Source organism: Apis florea, unplaced genomic scaffold (assembly GCF_048593485.1).
Source record: "Apis florea isolate Af1SG1 unplaced genomic scaffold, ASM4859348v1 contig_3325_pilon, whole genome shotgun sequence".
NCBI classification, from domain to species: domain Eukaryota; kingdom Metazoa; phylum Arthropoda; class Insecta; order Hymenoptera; family Apidae; genus Apis; species Apis florea.
Genome location: NW_028256738.1, coordinates 839,377 through 858,150, shown reverse-complemented (window position 1 = coordinate 858,150; position 18,774 = coordinate 839,377). Strand labels below are relative to the sequence as shown.

General features: G+C 28.0%; 4 protein-coding genes across 9 annotated transcripts in view; 3 read left to right on the top strand and 1 right to left on the bottom strand.

Annotated features, from left to right (window-relative positions):
* The first annotated feature begins 124 nt into the window (after nt 1-124).
* Nucleotides 125-4,648, top strand: LOC100867140 (uncharacterized). Of its 4 annotated transcripts, XM_086911581.1 has the most exons (9): nt 125-421; nt 606-714; nt 792-2,531; nt 2,661-2,675; nt 2,806-3,166; nt 3,250-3,539; nt 3,608-3,719; nt 3,798-3,950; nt 4,442-4,648. In XM_086911581.1, the coding sequence occupies exons 1-8, from the start codon at nt 409-411 to the stop codon at nt 3,918-3,920; spliced, it is 2,763 nt and encodes a 920-aa protein (XP_086767707.1). In that variant the 5' UTR covers nt 125-408; the 3' UTR covers nt 3,921-3,950; nt 4,442-4,648. The 4 variants fall into 4 exon arrangements, with proteins under 4 accessions (XP_086767707.1, XP_031774814.2, XP_086767709.1 ...); XM_031918954.2 differs by lacking the exon at nt 4,442-4,648 and having other exon boundaries at nt 3,798-4,059; XM_086911583.1 differs by lacking the exon at nt 2,661-2,675 and having other exon boundaries at nt 126-421.
* A 311-nt stretch (nt 4,649-4,959) lies between these two features.
* LOC100864142 (beta1,4-N-acetylgalactosaminyltransferase B) lies at nt 4,960-13,241 on the top strand. 3 transcript variants are annotated; one of them, XM_003697216.4, is made up of 3 exons: nt 4,960-6,337; nt 6,413-6,612; nt 12,080-13,241. In XM_003697216.4, exons 1-2 carry the CDS (start codon nt 5,543-5,545, stop codon nt 6,605-6,607), a joined length of 990 nt encoding a protein of 329 aa, XP_003697264.1. In that variant the 5' UTR covers nt 4,960-5,542; the 3' UTR covers nt 6,608-6,612; nt 12,080-13,241. The 3 variants fall into 3 exon arrangements, with proteins under 3 accessions (XP_003697264.1, XP_086767719.1, XP_086767720.1); XM_086911593.1 differs by lacking the exon at nt 12,080-13,241 and adding an exon at nt 11,184-11,839; XM_086911594.1 differs by lacking the exon at nt 12,080-13,241 and adding an exon at nt 7,468-11,839.
* On the bottom strand, nt 8,032-14,999 carry LOC100863910 (RNA-binding protein 5). The gene is made up of 8 exons (XM_012491455.3): nt 14,884-14,999; nt 13,448-14,047; nt 13,281-13,350; nt 12,200-12,273; nt 11,149-11,262; nt 10,324-11,071; nt 10,082-10,245; nt 8,032-10,003 (listed from the first exon to the last, which is right to left on the bottom strand). The coding sequence occupies exons 2-8, from the start codon at nt 14,030-14,032 to the stop codon at nt 8,984-8,986; spliced, it is 2,775 nt and encodes a 924-aa protein (XP_012346909.1). The 5' UTR covers nt 14,033-14,047; nt 14,884-14,999; the 3' UTR covers nt 8,032-8,983.
* A 2,975-nt stretch (nt 15,000-17,974) lies between these two features.
* LOC100863350 (ELAV-like protein 2) overlaps nt 17,975-18,774 on the top strand; it is a 36,803-nt gene continuing 36,003 nt past the window's right edge. Inside the window, exon 1 of the mRNA XM_086911565.1 lies at nt 17,975-18,650. The gene's annotated coding sequence lies outside the window, so the exon portion shown is untranslated. The remainder of the gene's footprint in view (nt 18,651-18,774) is intronic.

The following is an 18,774-nucleotide window of genomic DNA, read 5'->3' as shown; positions in this document are numbered from 1 at the left end:
AATATTTAATGTAACTAAAAAAATTAGATTTAATAATTTTATAATAAAACTATAATAATGTTCATAATATAGAATCATATTGTAGTCATATAATAAAAGTTGCATTCAATTCAAGAAATATAGCAATTGGTTGTGCGTGTATATAATTCTATATACCTAACCTAACAAAATAAGTCTAAACTGAAGTAGCCAGTTATATGCATCACAAAAAAATTTTTTTATTTCTTAAGTTATTTTAACGTAAATGTATTTCTTGAATATGTTTAACAATTTTGATTTATTATTAAAAACAAGAAGATATTTTATAATTTAGCAGGACCTTGATGAAACTCGTGTATTATCATTTTAGAAAAAGAAGTATCTAGTAATTATTTTTGACAAGTACAATTGTATTTATAAATAAGTGCAATGAATCGTGAAGGTAAGTTATATTGTTAAATTTTTTCAAATTCATTTAAAAAATAATTATTAAAAAATATAAAAAATAAATTTGAACTTAATTAATAAAATTAACTTTTTCTTTTCTAATGTGCATAAAAAGAAATATATTAAAAATATTTTATGTATTTCTAAAATCTTAATAAATGATCATTTTTTTAAAAAAGAGAGAAGTGAATCAGAAGAAGAACACGAGAAATCTAGAAGCCCATCAGTGGATTCTCAAAGATCTGTTAAAAGTAGATCAAAATCAAATTCTATCAGTCCTTCTCCAAGGTTTAAATGATTATATTTTTTTAAAGTAATTATAAAATTCTATTTTTAATATATCATAATTAAAAATTTTCTTTCAGGTCCAATCATTCATCACCTGTACAAGCAAGGTCACCAGCTTCTGTGCTATCCAATGCCAACTCTAGAAAATCATATTCTAGATCACCTTCCCGTTCACCTTCAAGAAATCGATCAATATCACCTTCCTCTATTAAAAATCAGAGATCATCAAGATCTAGTTCAAAATCTGGTGGGAGAAAAAGTACTTCAAGATCACCTTCTAGATCTCCATCACCAGAAATAGATGGGAAAATTGTTCAAAGTGAATCACAATCACCTGGTGGTTCACCATGTTCAAGAAGATCACGATCAAGGTCAAGAAGTTCTTCTTTAGCAGAATCTAGAAAAAGTTTCAATTTAGCATCTCGAGAAAATTCACGATCTAGATCCAGATCTACTTCAACTAAACGAAGTAATCCTCCATCTAAATGTTCTTCCCCAAAAGTGAATTCTCGTTCCTGTTCAAGATCTCCTTCATCATTTAAACCACACTCCCGATCAAATTCTCACTCTCCTTCTGTATCACCAAAAGTAATTGCTAGATCTCGTTCACGATCAAATTCGCAAAAATCTCCAGAAATTCTATCTCGATCGCCATCAAACAGTCCAAGTCGAAAATCACATAGTAGATCCAGATCACCTTTAGATGAAAAAAAAATAACACTTTCTTCATCATTGGAAGAAAAACATTCACCATCACCTATTAGAAATTCTCGATCACATTCGAGATCAAAATCTCAATCGATAGATAGATCAAGAAGAAATTCTCCTAATTTGGACAATAGTATACATTCAAAATCTCATTCGAAATCTCTTTCGAGATCTCCTGATGGCAAACATAAATCTCGATCTCGATCTCGATCTCGATCTCGTTCTCGTTCTCGTTCTCGTTCTCGTTCTCGTTCTCGTTCTCGTTCTCGTTCTCGTTCTCGCTCTCGCTCTCGCTCTCGTTCTCGTTCTCGATCAAAATCAGTTTCTGGATCAAGAAAACAATCATCTAATATATCCCAAAAAGGATCTTTATCTAGATCACCTTCAGCGGAGCATAAAATATTATGTTCAAGAACACCATCAAAATCGAGACATGCATCAAAATCTAGATCACGTTCAAGATCTGGTTCAAGAAAATCAATTTCAAGATCAAAATCAAGATCTATATCTGGATCGCGTAAAGGATCACACTCCCCTAATTCAAGGAAAAGTTCTCGTTCGCGATCAAGATCTAGTTCTAGATCATCTAAATCCCGATCTCGATCTCGTTCCAGTTCAAAAGTATCTCGCTCTAGATCACGTTCCGGATCGCGATCAAAATCGAGATCAAAATCAAGATCGCTTTCAGGTTCGCCATCTAGATCACATTCAAGGTCACGTTCACCAACGCGTTCACGATCAAGATCAGTTTCAGTTGCCCGATCTAGACGTTCATCACGATCCAAATCAAGATCGAGATCTCGTTCAGCATCAAAATCTAGAAGATCAAGAAGTCGTAGTGAAGATTCTGAAGATGCTATTAGAAAAAAAAAAAGAGTTCTATCCGATTCTGAAGATGAAGATGGTGTTAAAGCAACAAAAAAAACAAAACATGAAATAACAGATTCAGAAAATGAAGTAGATGATGATGTAACAAAAATGAAAAAAGCTGAAGATGAACAAGAAGAAGAAGGTGAAGAAACAGAAAACAAACAATTTCAAGATGTTACAGCTAATGAACAACAAGAAAATGAAGATTCAGACGATGGAGTAATGGTAGATGGAGGAATGTAAGTGATTCAGAATAAAATAGAATATATTTGAATTATACATACAATTTAATATATATAATATTTAATATTTTTTAATTTGTATTTTATAATTTGTATTTTATAATTTTAATATTTTATGCTTATCAGGAGTAGCAGATATCTGTGAGTAACATATAATAATAAATTAAAAATTATAATGAAATATTATTAATGTTAATTTAAAAAAAATATTTAAATTAAAAAATTTTATAAAATATAATTAAACTAACAATAAATATATTGATTTTTTTAGAGATGATTCATTATCAGATTTTGATCGCATGATGGCTCGTAAAAAAGAAGAACAATCACGACGACGCAAAAGAAAGGATATTGATATAATTAATGATAATGATGACATTATAGCTCAATTGTTATCTGATATGAAATCTGCATCGGAAGAAGATAGAAAATTAAATCAACAAAACAAACCAGCTACTAATAAAATAGCAATGTTACCAAAAGTATTATCACAACTTAAAAAACATGATCTTCAGTTGGCTTTTTTGGAACACAATGTATTATCAGTTTTAACTGATTGGTTGGCACCTATGCCTGATCGTTCTTTACCATCTTTGAAAATTCGAGATAGTCTTTTGAAACTTTTGTGGGAAGTAAGTGTATTCTTTAGTCATGTATATAGAAATATAAAATTACATAATATTTACATATGAAATATAAAATTAATATATTTCAGTTTCCACGAATTGATCAAGCTTCTTTAAAACAATCTGGTATTGGTAAAGCTGTAATGTATCTTTATAAGCATCCTAAAGAAACTAAAGAAAATAAAGAACGTGCAGGAAAATTAATTAATGAATGGGCACGTCCAATATTTAATTTATCTGCAGATTTCAAAGCCTTATCAAAAGAAGAAAGAATGCAAAGAGATTTAGAACAGACACCTCAAAAACGAAGAAAAACTGATGATGGTAGTTCGTCTCAAAAATCACAAGATATTAATAAAGCTTTGAAAGGAGACGCTAAGTATGAATTCTTTACACTTCTAATATTAAAAATTTCATTTGAATAATTCAATTAATTTCTTGATTTAGACCATTGAGGCCTGGAGATCCTGGTTGGGTTGGAAGAGCTAGAGTTCCTAGACCTTCTAATAAAGATTATGTTATAAGACCAGATTGGAAATCTGATGTCGATATTAGTAGGGTAAATATACATATTTTATTTTATATATTTCATTATTATTAACATAATTTAATATTTTTACCTGATATAATATTACAGAGTACTAAGAAACAAATGAATAGATTTGAAAGGCACATGAAAAATTATATAGATAGTAAACGAATAAAAGCAACTAGAAGAGCTGTGGATATATCTATTGAAGGCCGTAAAATGTCATTATGACTTCAAAATTTTTTAATTATTATAACAAAGGTGATATATCTTGTGTAATTATGCACAGAAATCAATAATTCTGATACTAAATTGTAACTTAAGATTATAATCGCATACACAATTGTGCTTAATAAAAATGTTCGATACATGTTCACTTTATTTTTATTAAAACACAACTTAAATATTAGCGCAATTTATTCGTAATCTAAATTATTATTTATATTTGAGTATTTAAAACTTAAATTATAAAAAATAATTTGTAATATATTTTATCTAAATTTTAATTTCTTAAAAGTTAAGTAATATATATTTATAGATCAAAATTTATTACAAATATTATTCAATGATGAAAATAAAAAAATTAACAAATAAAAAAATTAAAAAAATCTAAATTTTAGAGTCCAAAATTTACTTAAGATTTTTTAAATTAATTTAATTTAGATTTTAAGAAATAATACGAGTCTAATATAATTTTAAAAAAATTTAATTTGTATATATAAAATTAATAAAATAAATTTTATTTTTTATAGATAAAAGTGATGATTCTTATTTTATCGCATCGCATATTGGTGGAAAATCTGCGCAATTTCAAGCTGATTCTAAGAATCTACAGAAGTTGTATTTCATATTTTGCTAAGAATAATCTTGTTAATATTTTCCAGATAGTTATTTTTTTATCAAAATTATACTTACAATGTATAATAATTGAATAAAATAAAATCTGTTAAAATTTTTAATAATAGTTTATACTAGGAAAACAATAAAAATCTATAACAATAATATCTCGAACGCATAAATTATACAGAGCAAATAGAAAAAGTGTGAAAATGGAAAAAAAACAGGTACATAAAAATATTAAAATCGGCGCCATTTTCAGAATGTTACAAATTACAAACATATAAAGAAAAAAAAGCAAATAGTAGAAAAAGGATAGAAGTAGAATAAGAATTGATCGTCAGCGCCATCTTTTGAGTGTTTGAGATATGCATCTTTTAGAAAGATGTTATTAATACTCAAAAGATGGCACTGATCCTCAATTTTTGTTTTACTTTATGTTGTTTTTAAAGAAATGTCTATTTTTCTTTCATTATTTGTTTTCTTTGTTTATATTATATCTACAGTATTCTAAAAATGGCATTAATTTTATAATTTTTATCCTATTTCTGTTTTATTTTTAACATCTATTATTCTTGTCTGACGTTATAAAAAATTTTTTTCAGGATCGGTTCAGAACATGGAGTATAAAATTCCATAAAATGTCATGTCTATTCTTGTCCGATTATAATTTTATTTTATATTGAATCGATAATATTATACATGACAAAATAGTAAGGTCATATAATCCTCGAGACAAAAAAAACATTGTATGAGAAATCTATTCCATATTTTATCCGTGGTGTAATATCATTCCGGTATCGGTGTCAAAATTGAGTTCCTATATTTATATATTCGAAAGGTGTTTTTATAAAATATTTTTATTTCAATCCAAGTTCTATATTTATGTTTAAAAAAAAGTTATATAAATATTTTAAATTATGTTGATTTTTATTAACGAAATTATCAAAAAAGGCAATCTTAAGAAATATAATGTAATGGTTTAAATAAAATAGCTAAGTGAAACGAAGGTTAGAATGAGAAGTATTGTTAACATTTTGAAAATTTTTGTCGCTTTTTTTTATGATTATGCACGAGGATTATCGTACACTATTATTACGATTTTGGTTTTGGGTTATTGTTTACACCCGGCTCGATTTGCTTCACATTATACTTTTATAAAAACAGAAGATATTTACGATGAAATGGAAAAATCTTATCCAGCAAGGGATAATTCATGCACAATCACGATCAATCATCAAAAATCTCAATTGCTTTATCCCGAAGAACATCCTCGAGAAGACCCTATAGCAATGGCGCGACGATTAGGTATATTACCTGGAGGACAATGGAAACCATTAAATTGTCACCCTCTTTTCAATGTGGCTATTATTTTACCATATAGAAATCGTCAAACACAACTTACTATTTTTATGAATTATATTCATCCTTTTCTACAAGCCCAAAATCTTGATTATAGAATATTTGTGATAGAACAAAGTCCAATGCGTGAATTTAATCGTGCTAAACTTTTCAATGTTGGATATGCAGAAGCAACTAAAGTAAATGACTTTCATTGTTTCATCTTTCAAGATGTAGATCTCATACCTCAGAATCCTGATAACATTTATGCTTGCACTAAGATGCCCAGACATATGAGTTCAAGTGTAAATACATTTCGTTACAATTTACCATATAGTGGTTTATTTGGAGGTGCAATAGCATTAACTCGAAAACAATTTGAAAGAGTTAATGGATTTTCAAATGTTTTCTATGGATGGGGTGGAGAAGATGATGATTTTTATAGCCGTTTACAATCAAAAGGTCTTCAAGTACGTTAGTAATCAATATCATTAATTATAATATCATAAAAATATTAAATTGTTTCTATTTAAATTAAATTTTAGGTTACACGTTTTGGACCTGATATTGCTCAGTATTATATGTTAGTACACAAAAAAGAATCTCCAAGTAGTGCTAGGTTTGAAAATCTTGAAAATAGCGCTAAAAGATATGATACTGATGGAATTAGTAATTTAGAATACAGAGTTCTGAATCATCAACTAAGGCCATTGTATTCTTGGATTTTAGCAGATGTTTAGTTTTGGTTTGTATTTTCTTTTCTATTGTTACATTATTATTAGCTATTTTTTATTATTACTAATAAAATAAATATAATATTTATTTTATTATTACTAATAAAATAAATATAATATTTATTTTATTATTATTACTAATAAAATAAATATAATATTTAATATTATATATAATATAATATTTTATTAATTATATTTTTATTATTTTTATTTTATTAAAATAATAGAATTTATTTCCATATTATTTCCATTTAAAAATTTGTAATAATTTTTATGAATTATTATATGAAAAAATTTTGTAAAAATTTAGTTGGTAATTTCATTATTTTAATTAAAGTCATTAAATTTTCTTGAAATTTACATATGATTTTTATGTTAATACATAATATTTTATTAATTTTGCAATTTAGAAAATATAAATTCTTTGACATTTCATCATAATGTAAATCAAACAAAAGATATCATAGTAATATTAGGAAATAAGTTGCAAGTATATAATTAAGCAGACAAACTATTAATCAAGATAATAGTTAATTAATCATTAATATTGTAATATGATATTAAAATTCAGTTTAGATACAAAATTTTTATAATATAATTTTCCAAATACTATATAATATATTTAAAGAATGTATTATATAGATATGTAATATTTTATGAAAGTAATTTTTTTGGAAGCAAATGCAGATTTAATAATATGAAAATTCATTATATAAATAAATTGCAATTTGTTTCTCTAATAATTTTAAAAAATCGAAGTAATAGTGATATAATAATAATATAATAATAATGATATTTCTAATGTGAATTATATATTATTTCTAGTATATTAATATTAATTTAAATTTTTAATATTACTTTTTTAGTATTATATTTATATCAACAGAAAAAAACTAGTATTATTATAATGCCATCAATCAATGCAAATATTGAATGAAAATCTAAGATACATTAAGTTATTAATTTGAATAATTATAAATTTGAAATATAATAATAGATATATTTTAAGTAATATTTGAGTTTATAAATATTACTTATTAAACTAATTTTTGAATAAATAATGTGATAAATTTATGTATATATATATATGTAAAGAAGAATAAGATTTAGAGCTTATGTCTAGTATGATTAAATTAAAAATTTTACATTGTTGAAAATATTTGAACAATTGCCTAGTGGATATTAGAATATGTTTCAAAAAAGAAATGTAAAAATAAGGTTGTAAGATTTGTTTAGAAAATAATATATAATTTTTCTTCAAAGCATTTAAAGTTATATATTTTAATGAATAATTTTTTGATTTTGAAGAATATAATATAAGTATAATTAATTGAACATTAAAAAATACGCTATTTTTTGTAAATCTAATATTTAAATTTTAATTACTAAAACAAAATATTTTTGATTATTTAAAGATAAATAGGAGTGTATTTTAAGCAATAACGCCTTATTTTTATTATCTTTCAACTTGTTATTTATTACATGGGTTTAGCATGTGTAATTTAAAAAAATAACGATAAAATGTATGAATGACTGTAGAAATGTGTATGTATAGTGAAGATTGTGTGATCTCCAAAAATACGGAATAAATCATAATAAAAAGAAATATGAAATATATATGTAAGAGTATAAATATAACTATCTTCTTATATATATATACATATATATGTATGCACGTAAAATTGACATAATTACATCATAAATCATGAAATTTAATGTAAATCAGTATAATTAATAAATATACGATACACTAGTGGTGAATTTAATTGTACTGAATCATAAGTATGTGAATTAATTTTTATTTAATAAGCATTACGAAATTTAAATGGAATGATATAAATTAATTCTCGTTAAATATTTCATAATGCTTCAGTATAAAGTACGAAAAGTACTATATTGTGCACAAATAGTTAGACAAAAATCGCTGAGTGAGAGAATTATTATTTAGTTACTGGTACTTGTGATACATTCTTAGGTATATATTTTTTAAGTATATATAATTTTTTTTAAATAAAGAAACATATTGCATATTATTATATCATAAACTTCAAAAGTCATATGAATAAAGTGTCAAAACATTGTATTTTTTCTGCCAGCTCATAAGATAACATATTAAGGTTCAATGCAAAAAATATATCTAATAACATAATTATTCTTTGTTGTCTTCAAAAATCCTAAAATGATAAAATATAATACCAAAATGTAAAAGAAAAAAAGATAATAAAAAAATTCTATGTATTCCTAAGAATGGATTATCACGCTTTAATTACCAGATACAACCAGCATATTCAGATAATGCATATATATATACCTATTTATCTATGAAAAATTGAGTACAAGTATTATTTATATATAAAATCTATTTTCAATGATCTCAAGATATTATGTATCAGATAATTCTTGATAACGCGCATACATCATTTTCTTTACGCAATCTTTATATGTATCTCCCGGTAATGCACTATATGAAGATGATTTCGCTCCTAAACCAGCTGTAGGAACCCTTCTTTCCGCTTCGATAATACTTGTCCTACCTTGATTTGACTTGCCAAGTCCCATACCTTCGCTCCATCCCATTTTTTGTAAAAGCTTATTACCAACATTATCTGAACCAATACCAGCTCTTGTTGGTTCTTCGTACGATACTGGTATTTCTTCAACTCTAGTTTTTAAATATTTTTCTTTAAGTTTATTTGGCTGTGGAGGTTCTGGCTCACCATACTTCGCTCTCCTTTCCTTAGCTCGATCGCGATATTTATTGTTTCTTTGTTGTGGATCGTTTGGATCCAAACCGCGTACTTGATACCAATTCTCCAAATTTTGTTTGTGAAGATCAGATAGTTGTTGATGACGAAGCAATGCTTCTTTGCTTGGAAATTGTCGTTTACATAATAAACATGCTAATTTACTCCAATCTGTATGTTGTCTTTCTTCTTGTTGCACATCTTCTATTTCTTCTTCTGTATCGCTACCGCCACCATAAGCAGCAACCAAACCATTATTTCCACTCTGATCTTCATCTTCATGATAAGAATTTGCAAGAGATTTTTTCTCTAATATCGCATATCCTGCATCCGCAGCTCCACTTCCAACACCTTGATTGCCATCACCACCAGCAAATTCAGAATTCCAATTACTTTTTGCATTTTCTTTCTTTTGATTCAAAGTCTTTGCCCAACGTTCCATATCCTTTGCTATTTTCTTTGCCACTTTAACTTTATCCTGTTTGCTATCTTTCTTTTTATTTTCATCTTCTTTTGAAATTTCTTGAGTCACAGTAGTAACTGACGAAGTTGTTGCTTGATTCGTAATTGTGTTTGTTGAATCAGTATTACTAGCTGTCGCAGTTATTGTAGTTCCACTAGATGTAGTTCCTGTTGCTTGAGCTACAGTTGTAGCAGTCTGCATATAAAAAATAATTTAAGATTTAAAAACTTTAATAATAATTATATATAGTAAAAAAATATAGTTTTTAATTACTTTTGCTGGTTGATATGAAAATGATTCAGCATCCCAATATAAAAATTGTTGCGTATGACTATTATAATAATATTGTGAATTAGGATCATAATATAATCCTGTACTTGGATCGTAATAATAACCTGATGATTCATCATAATGATAAGTGCTAACATCTGGTACAGCTGTAAAAAATATAAATGTTACAAAAATTCATATCATAATTAATTTATTTGAAATTGTGTTATTAAATCGAAACTAACAATATATTTTACCATCGCTACCATGTGCGGGCACTCTTCCAGTTGCTAAAGCAGTACTAGTAGGTGCTGTAGGTGTTGGTCTATTTTTCATTTCTTCAGAATCTCCTAATTTTCTGGAGGCTTGTAATTGTTGTATGGCAGATTGTGCTACAGCTGCAGCTGCATTTACTCGATCAGTCTGATTTAAAGATGGCAAAGTAATAGCAGATCCTTGCATTATTTGATTTTGGTAATATTGCGTATAATACTGAAGATAGTGAGCTTTCTGTGCAGGTGTTTTAGCGTATAAATTAGCGCTATATTCTGCTAATTGAGCAACATCGTCTAAAGTATATCTTTGTGGTTGATTATCATTTCCTTTCCATGTATTGGTATTATTTATTTGATGAAGTTTACAATAAGTAATTTCCACTTTTCTGCCATCTACTACCAATCCTTGTTTTGTAAGAGCAGTGTGCAAATACATAGCGTCAACAACATTGCCCATTTCCAAGTAACAAACACCTCTTGATGTATTTGTAAGTGAATCACGTCCAATACGGATGCTACGTATCGGCATTGATGAAAGATTTTTCATAGCTTGTAAAACTGAATCTTCGGTCGTCAATACATCCAATCCACGAAGAAGAACTGTATTCGTAGGATGAGGACTAATTTCATCACTACCCTCTCCACCTTCTTCACTCTCTGCTCGAGAGGCAGAACACTTGAAACATGTTTCACGCCTCTTAAAATTATGTGCACCACACTATAACAAAAATATAGTATTGTAAAATTTACATTCTATTAGATAAGTAATAAAATAAATCATATAAATAAATTTACCTTAACACAATGCCAATCTTGTGTATTTTTTGCAGGTGGTTTATCTACATGGCAATCTTTTGGTATACTGTACTGCATCAAGGCACGATATTGGTCCTGCAGCATCAGTACTCCCTGAAACAGAGAATTTCAGTGTTATCCCGTCCAATATCCTCCCAAAGCAGTTGTTTATCCCGTAAACTTTCTTCTTGGTTGACGAAATTATAGTTTTTTTTTTTCTACTTCATAGCTTTCCGTCTCGAATGAACAATAAAGAAAATGTCTTGGTTTTATAATGTGGGCCATTCCACACGACTTGCGGACCGATTACATAGTATGTGTGTGTGTATATATATATATATTTTATATATAAATACATACATACATACATACATATATATATATATATATATATATATATATATATATATATGTACATGCGCGAAAATTTTTTTCGATCAAAAAATCGAATTTATGAAAAGAAGCAAACATACAATAATTTGTTTGCATATAAATTTATGTAAACAAGAAAAAAATCGTGCATCAAAATTTTCATTCTTTTAAAATGCTTAATCAATGAATAACTGCATCAAAAGAATAAAATTAAAATAGTAAAAGCAGACTTAAATATAATAAAAAAGAAGCATTTTATGTAATATTATAAACGTAGCAAAATATAATTTTTAAAATAAATCATGCCGAATAGAATATATACATTGTATGAAGATAAGACGATTGGAATGACCCTCCTCCAATCTTCATTGTTAGTCCACAAACTTTTATGATAGATAGAGGATAGGTAAAAAGCTCGCGACGCGACCTTTCAATATAATGTAATTTTATAATCCAATAGACGGAATTGCGAGCGAGTTATAAGAAAAATCTGCAAAGTATATGGGGACTCCTAGATAAATAATTAGGTACGGTAGATTGAAGTAGCCTTTTTTGATAGGTGCACAGCCATGGCCATGGGGAAGGCCAAAGGGCTGCGTTACCGTGCCTTGCCGCCACGGGGCGTCGGTGGCACGCGTACAACGCATCGGTTGGGTATCTGGACTGAACTTCTTTCTACCTGTTTCATCTCCATCCACCGTGCGGCCTCCTGAGTCGCGTTAAACTCGACGAATGCAAAACCTCGCGAAGCACCTATACAGAGCAAATACACACATATCCAAAGTTAATCCACGTTTTGCCTGGGAGTCTCTACTCTGAGAGGGCAGGCAATCACAGCACCAACCATTGACAGACTGAGTTTTGAACGAAGTATTTTCTTCGCTTCGTCGCTTGCTTTCATTTCCATTTGCCTAAAGCTCAGCAGAATGAATTCTACACGGGTGACAGACGATTTCTTTGGTATCTTTACGCGAACTTTAGTTTACTTTAATGATAAACCTACTAAAATCTTTTAATCTCCTTTTTTTTCGCAATCGTGAATAGATCAAAGATATAATAAGAATTGTATAGAAAATACTTTTCTTCCCAATAATTTCTATATTATACAATTGTTAATAGTATTATAAAAAGTAAATTTGATATTTCATACAAAAATACAGCTATATTTTGTTAAAAAGGGTCACATATTCTATTATATCTATTTTATACAATAGAATATAAAAATCTCAATGATTTTCATTATATTTTAAAATTAGAAATTTATATAGAATTGGTTGGTAATCTCATTTTCCAATTATTTTAAATATAAAATTTTAACAATTTTCAGAAATATTTTATATCACCCTTGTAAGATGAATAATGATGATTTGATTTCCCTCAAAATATTCTTCCTATGTAACAAATTCTGTTCTTGGTATAAACTTACCTGATTTTAAGATCAACAAATTAATTAATGAATGATATTCAATTGACAGCTATTATATTGATTATTTTGTAATAATTTTGGGGTATGTATGATTGGTACCGATATAATACTAATATCAATGTTTGAATACTATTATAAAAAATTGTTTGAAATTTTTTTTGATCAAAAGACATTCTATTATTAACAATTTCAAACAATTTTTTAAAATGATCATAAAAATACAATAATAACTTATGCTACACAGATCTAATGTAATTTGCTTAAATAAAAAGCAATTCACTAATTTGCATATTAATTTTAGGGGAAATTGATTTATAAAAATGAAGATAATTACCTGTATCCTTTTTACGAATTAGCCTGATGTCCTTGGGCATGAGACCACAGTTGAGGATGTCTTGCCGCACCTGTGATACACACATCATAATAATAATAGTGATGTATGCTTGCAAATGCTGGCTCACGAGTGGCCAATTATGTTGGGCCGCTAAGTTGACAACCTACGTCATTTTCTGTAATGTGCTGAGCAAGCCCACGAATCATTATGGTGTTGTTTGGAGATTGAGATTTGTAGTGGATGCCTTCCATGGACGAACCATAAGTACGTCCATGGTCATGCTCAAAATCCATACTTTCACGGCTATGATCGTCATCGCGATCCCGATCTCTTTCCTCGCGTTTCCCTCTACGATCTCGATCTCTTTCTCTATCTCTGTCTCTTCTAGAACGATCTCTATCTCTATCGCGATCGCGATCCCGATCTCTCTCTCTTTCTACAGAATCTCTGTCTCTTTGCCTTCCGTAACGATCTTCTCTGTCTCTATAATTACGATCTCTGTCATCTCTGCTACGATCCCTTCTATCCCTTGAACGATCTCTTTCGCGGTCTCTATCTCGACCTCTATGATTTCTATATTCTGGACTACGATGATCTCTATCTCTATGATCATTTTCACGATGTTCTCCATACTCTGGTGATCTACTACTTCCATAGTCATTACGATAATCATAATCTGAATTATGGCCTCTTCTTTCAGGACCATAACCTGGTTCCCAGGGGTCAATATTATTACTGTACATGTTATCCATGTACTCGATTAATTTCTGAAACAAATCAAATTTTAGTTACAGTTATATATATTAAAAAGTAAGAAATATAAATTTAATTAATTTACATATTACTATGAAATTCAGAAAATTACTAATAATAAATAGTAATAATTAGTATAATTCATTAAATTAAAGATGGTAACATATAATATTATATTAAATTACAAGATCAAAAAAATATTAAATATATATATATATGTAATTTATAATTTTATGATGTAAAACAAAGTATTTTAAATGAAAATAAATTAATTTTATTCAAGTTAAATATGCGCACATGAGCGCGCTTGTGTGCGCTGAATGTATATATATATATATGTATGTATGTATGTATATGCATATATTATATATATGTATGTATGTATATGCATGTATATATATATAGTACATTTAATATATATTCAACGAAATCAAATTATTCGTAAAAATATTAAATTTAAAAAAAATATATGTATTATTTTTTAGAAATAGATTTAAAGAATAGCTAAGTTTGTTTCTAACAAAAAATAATATATTGTGCGCGATCATTTTAAATTAACATGACAGATTTCTCTTAAAATATTAAAAGCATTTTTACGATGAAAAAACGTAATGATATGAAACGTAGAAATATGAATTTTATTATTATTTCTAGCAAGATAAAAATTGTATAATAAGATTCTATTAAAAAATAAAATAAAAAACAATAAAGCAAAAATATCGAACTTTGATTTGCAAAGACGAACGAAATATCATGAGATTGATATCACAAATCTTTTTAAATATATTTGATTTTTAATCAAATGAATTTTATGCTCTAGCAAATCTACATGAATTTCTTTTTCACTTACTTTACTTCTTATTTACGCAAATAGTCGAAAATTAATATGATGTGCACAATGGCGTGGTTACACCTTCTGTTCCTCTTGAACAATATGGCGTCATATGTGAAAGACGAACCCATTACGTGTTCAAGAAATATTTTCTATCTAGAAATATTTTCCAGATGGCGCTTTAATTCATTCAATAACGTTTTATTTTATTAAAAGGAGAAATTTTATTTTAGAATTTTATTAAAATCAGTTCAATATTTATAGAGATCAAATAATTTTAATTTTGTAAATTAAATATTCATATATCACTTATAATACTTTAAATATTGTATTTAATAGGATTATAATTATACTTTATAGATGTGAAGTAGTTCAAATTCAGTTTTTAAGCAGTTTTCATGAAAATATCGCAAAAAATAATATGATATATAAATATAGAATGATTTTCGCGAATAAACATACATTATATTATTAAATTATATAAATTTAAAAAACTTAAAAGTTATAAATTTAGAAAGATAATTTTATCGCATAAATATATATAGTTAAAAATAAATTTAAATTTTCCAAAAAAGGAAACTTTAGTAAGAAGAACGCAAGATGGCGTCAGTAGACTATGTCGATTTCCCGCGTTAAGATGTTGAAATTGAACAACTAGAGTGTATAATAAAGTCGTTGTGTATGATTGAATAAATCTAAACTTTCAATTAATTTTCAAGTTTATTCGTTTTTACGATAAATATTCTGTTGACAAAATAGTAATTTTTTGTTGTGATCATTTATAAAAAATTTGAACATTTGTTCTGTTAACTGCTGTAATATGATATATTATATTCATAAAAATTAGTTTTTTATACATTTCGAAATGTGCTTATTTTTTATAAGAGTGTTGTTATAATATATATATATATATATATATTGTTAATTCAATGAATATTATTCAATGAGATTAAAGAAGTTAATATTCAGACAAAAAACGTTGTCAATAATGTGTTATTGCGTTCAACTATCATTTTTTAAAATTGTTGATAGTTATCTTCGTCGAATAGATATAAAAACGTATACATAAAATGTTTTTTTAATTTAAATATAAATTTTAATTACAAAAGTGTATAATCGTTATTCAATCTACGGTGTAAATAATTTTGTAAAATATAACCTCAAATAACGTATTAAAAAATTTAACGGTCAATGTATCGGTGCATTGTATTAAAATCTATCACTAAGAGATACAATCAAACAAGTAGTAAAAACGTTCAAAGGTTCAAATCGCCAATCAAATGAAGTTAATAGTTTCATCTTGAAGAAAATGTATAACGTAGCTGTATTCGGTGAGTATATATAGAAAAATTTCATATTAATATAATATATACATATATATTTTATTCATTGTTATTGAAATTTAAACAAATTATTTTTATTCATAATTAAAAATTGATTTTTGTCTCTAAAATGTAGAAAGAGTATTTTGAATGAAAATTTATTAATAATAATATTAATAATAATTATTTCAAAACTAAAGAAATTTATAACAATAAGCCAATCAATTTTTATGAATGCAACTAGTTCCGATCTCTTTCTTTTATTGATTATACGAAATATATACACATTAGATAGGTTATCCAAATTAAATTTTTTACATTTATGATATGTTTATAAAATTTCTATTATTTATACAAGATATTCAATTGAATTTTTTTTATAACAATATAGCTTCTCTTTCAAATAATAGAATTCTTTGTTGTATGCAACATATGAAAAATATTTGCAAAAGGGTTAAGTTTAGATAATCAGGGTCGGCTTCTGTCCACATTATACCTATTCTGATCGCGCGATTTCGTGAAAATTCGGCTTTACTCGGTAGGTGGTTGCTATTTCACAGTATGTCTGATTTCATATATAATACCACATTTTATAAATTTAGCAATATACTTATTGTAATTGTATTCTATTATTTTTCTAAATTTTACAAATTGTTTGTGTTTTTTAAATAAAAATTGTAGATATCTCATAAATATTTATAGAAATATAAACAAAATATATCGTATAATACATAATGTTAAGATTTTTAGATCATAACTAAATAAAATTTCGATCAATTTATATGATAATATATATAAATTCTATTTTGTTCAAATTTTTATATTTGATATTTGAAAGTTTGAGTACTTTTCAATTATATATCATAACTCATGAAAAAAGAAATGATAACATCTAACAATATACGATTCATGAAAAACACAATGGTTAATAAAAAATCAAGAAACAAGATTTTTTGCAAAGGATTTCTCTAATTTCAACATATGATCCAGAATTACTCCATTATTAGTTCACAAGCGTAATAGTAGCTCCTCGTCGCAATCCGCTTGCGTTTATTCGGTTTTATAGAGGTCGCTAGTTATACCTGGGGACATGTTCAAGATTGCACGAAGATGGAGAAGACGAAGAATATTTGAATGTATGCCTGATCGAAAGAGTGTGAGAGATAAATGAAAATGAACGAGAGACCGAGAGAGAATGAGTGAGAGAAGTTTGAAGATATTGAAAGAGAAGAAAAAAGAAAGTAAAAAAAAAAAAAAAAAAATGCTAGGAATGAAATTGAAAAAACAAGTATAAAAAAATAAAGAATAGTGAATTGTGGAGAAGAAAAAAGACAGAAATAGAGTGGCAGTATATTGGGAATGAGATTGGTGAAACAGAGGGTAAAGAGGGGAAAATAATGGAAAGAGAAAGAAAGGAAATTGAGGAAGAGATAGGAAAATGCAAATTACGAGCTGGGGGTGCGAAGCAAACTGAAACGAGGGATAGAACGAAGATACAAAAAAAGGGATAGAGAAAGAGACAAACAAGCTTCCCTGCGCAACCAGTACGACGCAGACAGCTCGTCTATATACTTGGTTCAACGACCACCGCCCTAGTATCATCCAACCCCGAAGTACCGGACGGCTCGGTGGTCGCACTGGATACTAGATTAGGGGAGTGGAGGAGGTTGAAACGAAGGTAGGGGGTTCTGGGGGATTGGAGTGGGGAAGTTTAGGGAATGGGTTAGCCGGGGAGGTTGTAGAGGGAGAAGAGTCGAAGTGGTGTTGAGCGGAACGGCCCACGGGCCAGTTCCGTCTCGAGCCCAGGAGTAGAAGAGCTACTGGCCGCTTATCTGCTCCCTTCTTTCGCTATAGTTTCATTTCTTTCCGTTTTAGTTCATTCTTCAGTTCCGATTGATTGACACGTTGATACACATACATACACGAGTACACACATACACATATATACATGCATAATAATATATTATAAAAAGGTTGCGCGCGACACATTCATACACCGGTGATACATACAACATATATGTACGTGATCACGTTAATTCCCGTCACGCATACACCTGCATATACACGCATATTACACGTATACAAACGTATACAGAAGCGTGCGCGAGCGCGTACAACGGATAACATTTTTTGAATATATAATTTGGTCACGTATAGAAAAGGAAAAAAAAAAAGAAAGATAAAAGAAACGAAAGAAATCCGTATATAAAAGAAAAAAAAGGAATCATTCGTTGATTGGTTTGTTGTGATTGACGAATAACACGTTCGATAATCATTATCCCGGCTTTCCTGTTTGTCATATGCTCAATGTACGGATACAATCGCGATCAGTTAGCGTATATTTAGATCCGTACCTGATTAAGTGTACAGATCCCGTAGTACCTGCGTCTTCTGTCCATCCAATGCGCGTGCAACAAGCCCGCGGGTTACTTGAGTTTTAGGAAAAGTAATTCTCGCATTCAGGTACGTGAACAAATTTCTATTATGTGATCTGCAAAAGCTGTTGCTTTTGCATTCTATTTGTCGTTTTCGTGATTTCCTCCACGAAACTCTCAATAATAGAGACGAGTGGATGTGGAAAAACCCT

What these genes read in the sequence shown, in the direction of transcription:
- LOC100863910 (XM_012491455.3), bottom strand. Translation starts at nt 14,032, where the DNA reads ATGGATAACATGTACAGTAATAATATTGACCCCTGGGAACCAGGTTAT. An exon ending in AATTCGTAAAAAGGATACAG is followed by an intron (nt 12,274 to 13,280) that starts GTAATTATCTTC and finishes TGCTCTGTATAG; the next exon opens with GTGCTTCGCGAGGTTTTGCA. An exon ending in TTTCATATCAACCAGCAAAA is followed by an intron (nt 10,004 to 10,081) that starts GTAATTAAAAAC and finishes TTTTATATGCAG; the next exon opens with ACTGCTACAACTGTAGCTCA.
- LOC100864142 (XM_003697216.4), top strand. Translation starts at nt 5,543, where the DNA reads ATGAGAAGTATTGTTAACATTTTGAAAATTTTTGTCGCTTTTTTTTAT. An exon ending in TACAATCAAAAGGTCTTCAA is followed by an intron (nt 6,338 to 6,412) that starts GTACGTTAGTAA and finishes ATTAAATTTTAG; the next exon opens with GTTACACGTTTTGGACCTGA.
- LOC100867140 (XM_086911581.1), top strand. An exon ending in TTTTGAAACTTTTGTGGGAA is followed by an intron (nt 3,167 to 3,249) that starts GTAAGTGTATTC and finishes AATATATTTCAG; the next exon opens with TTTCCACGAATTGATCAAGC. An exon ending in CTGATGTCGATATTAGTAGG is followed by an intron (nt 3,720 to 3,797) that starts GTAAATATACAT and finishes ATAATATTACAG; the next exon opens with AGTACTAAGAAACAAATGAA.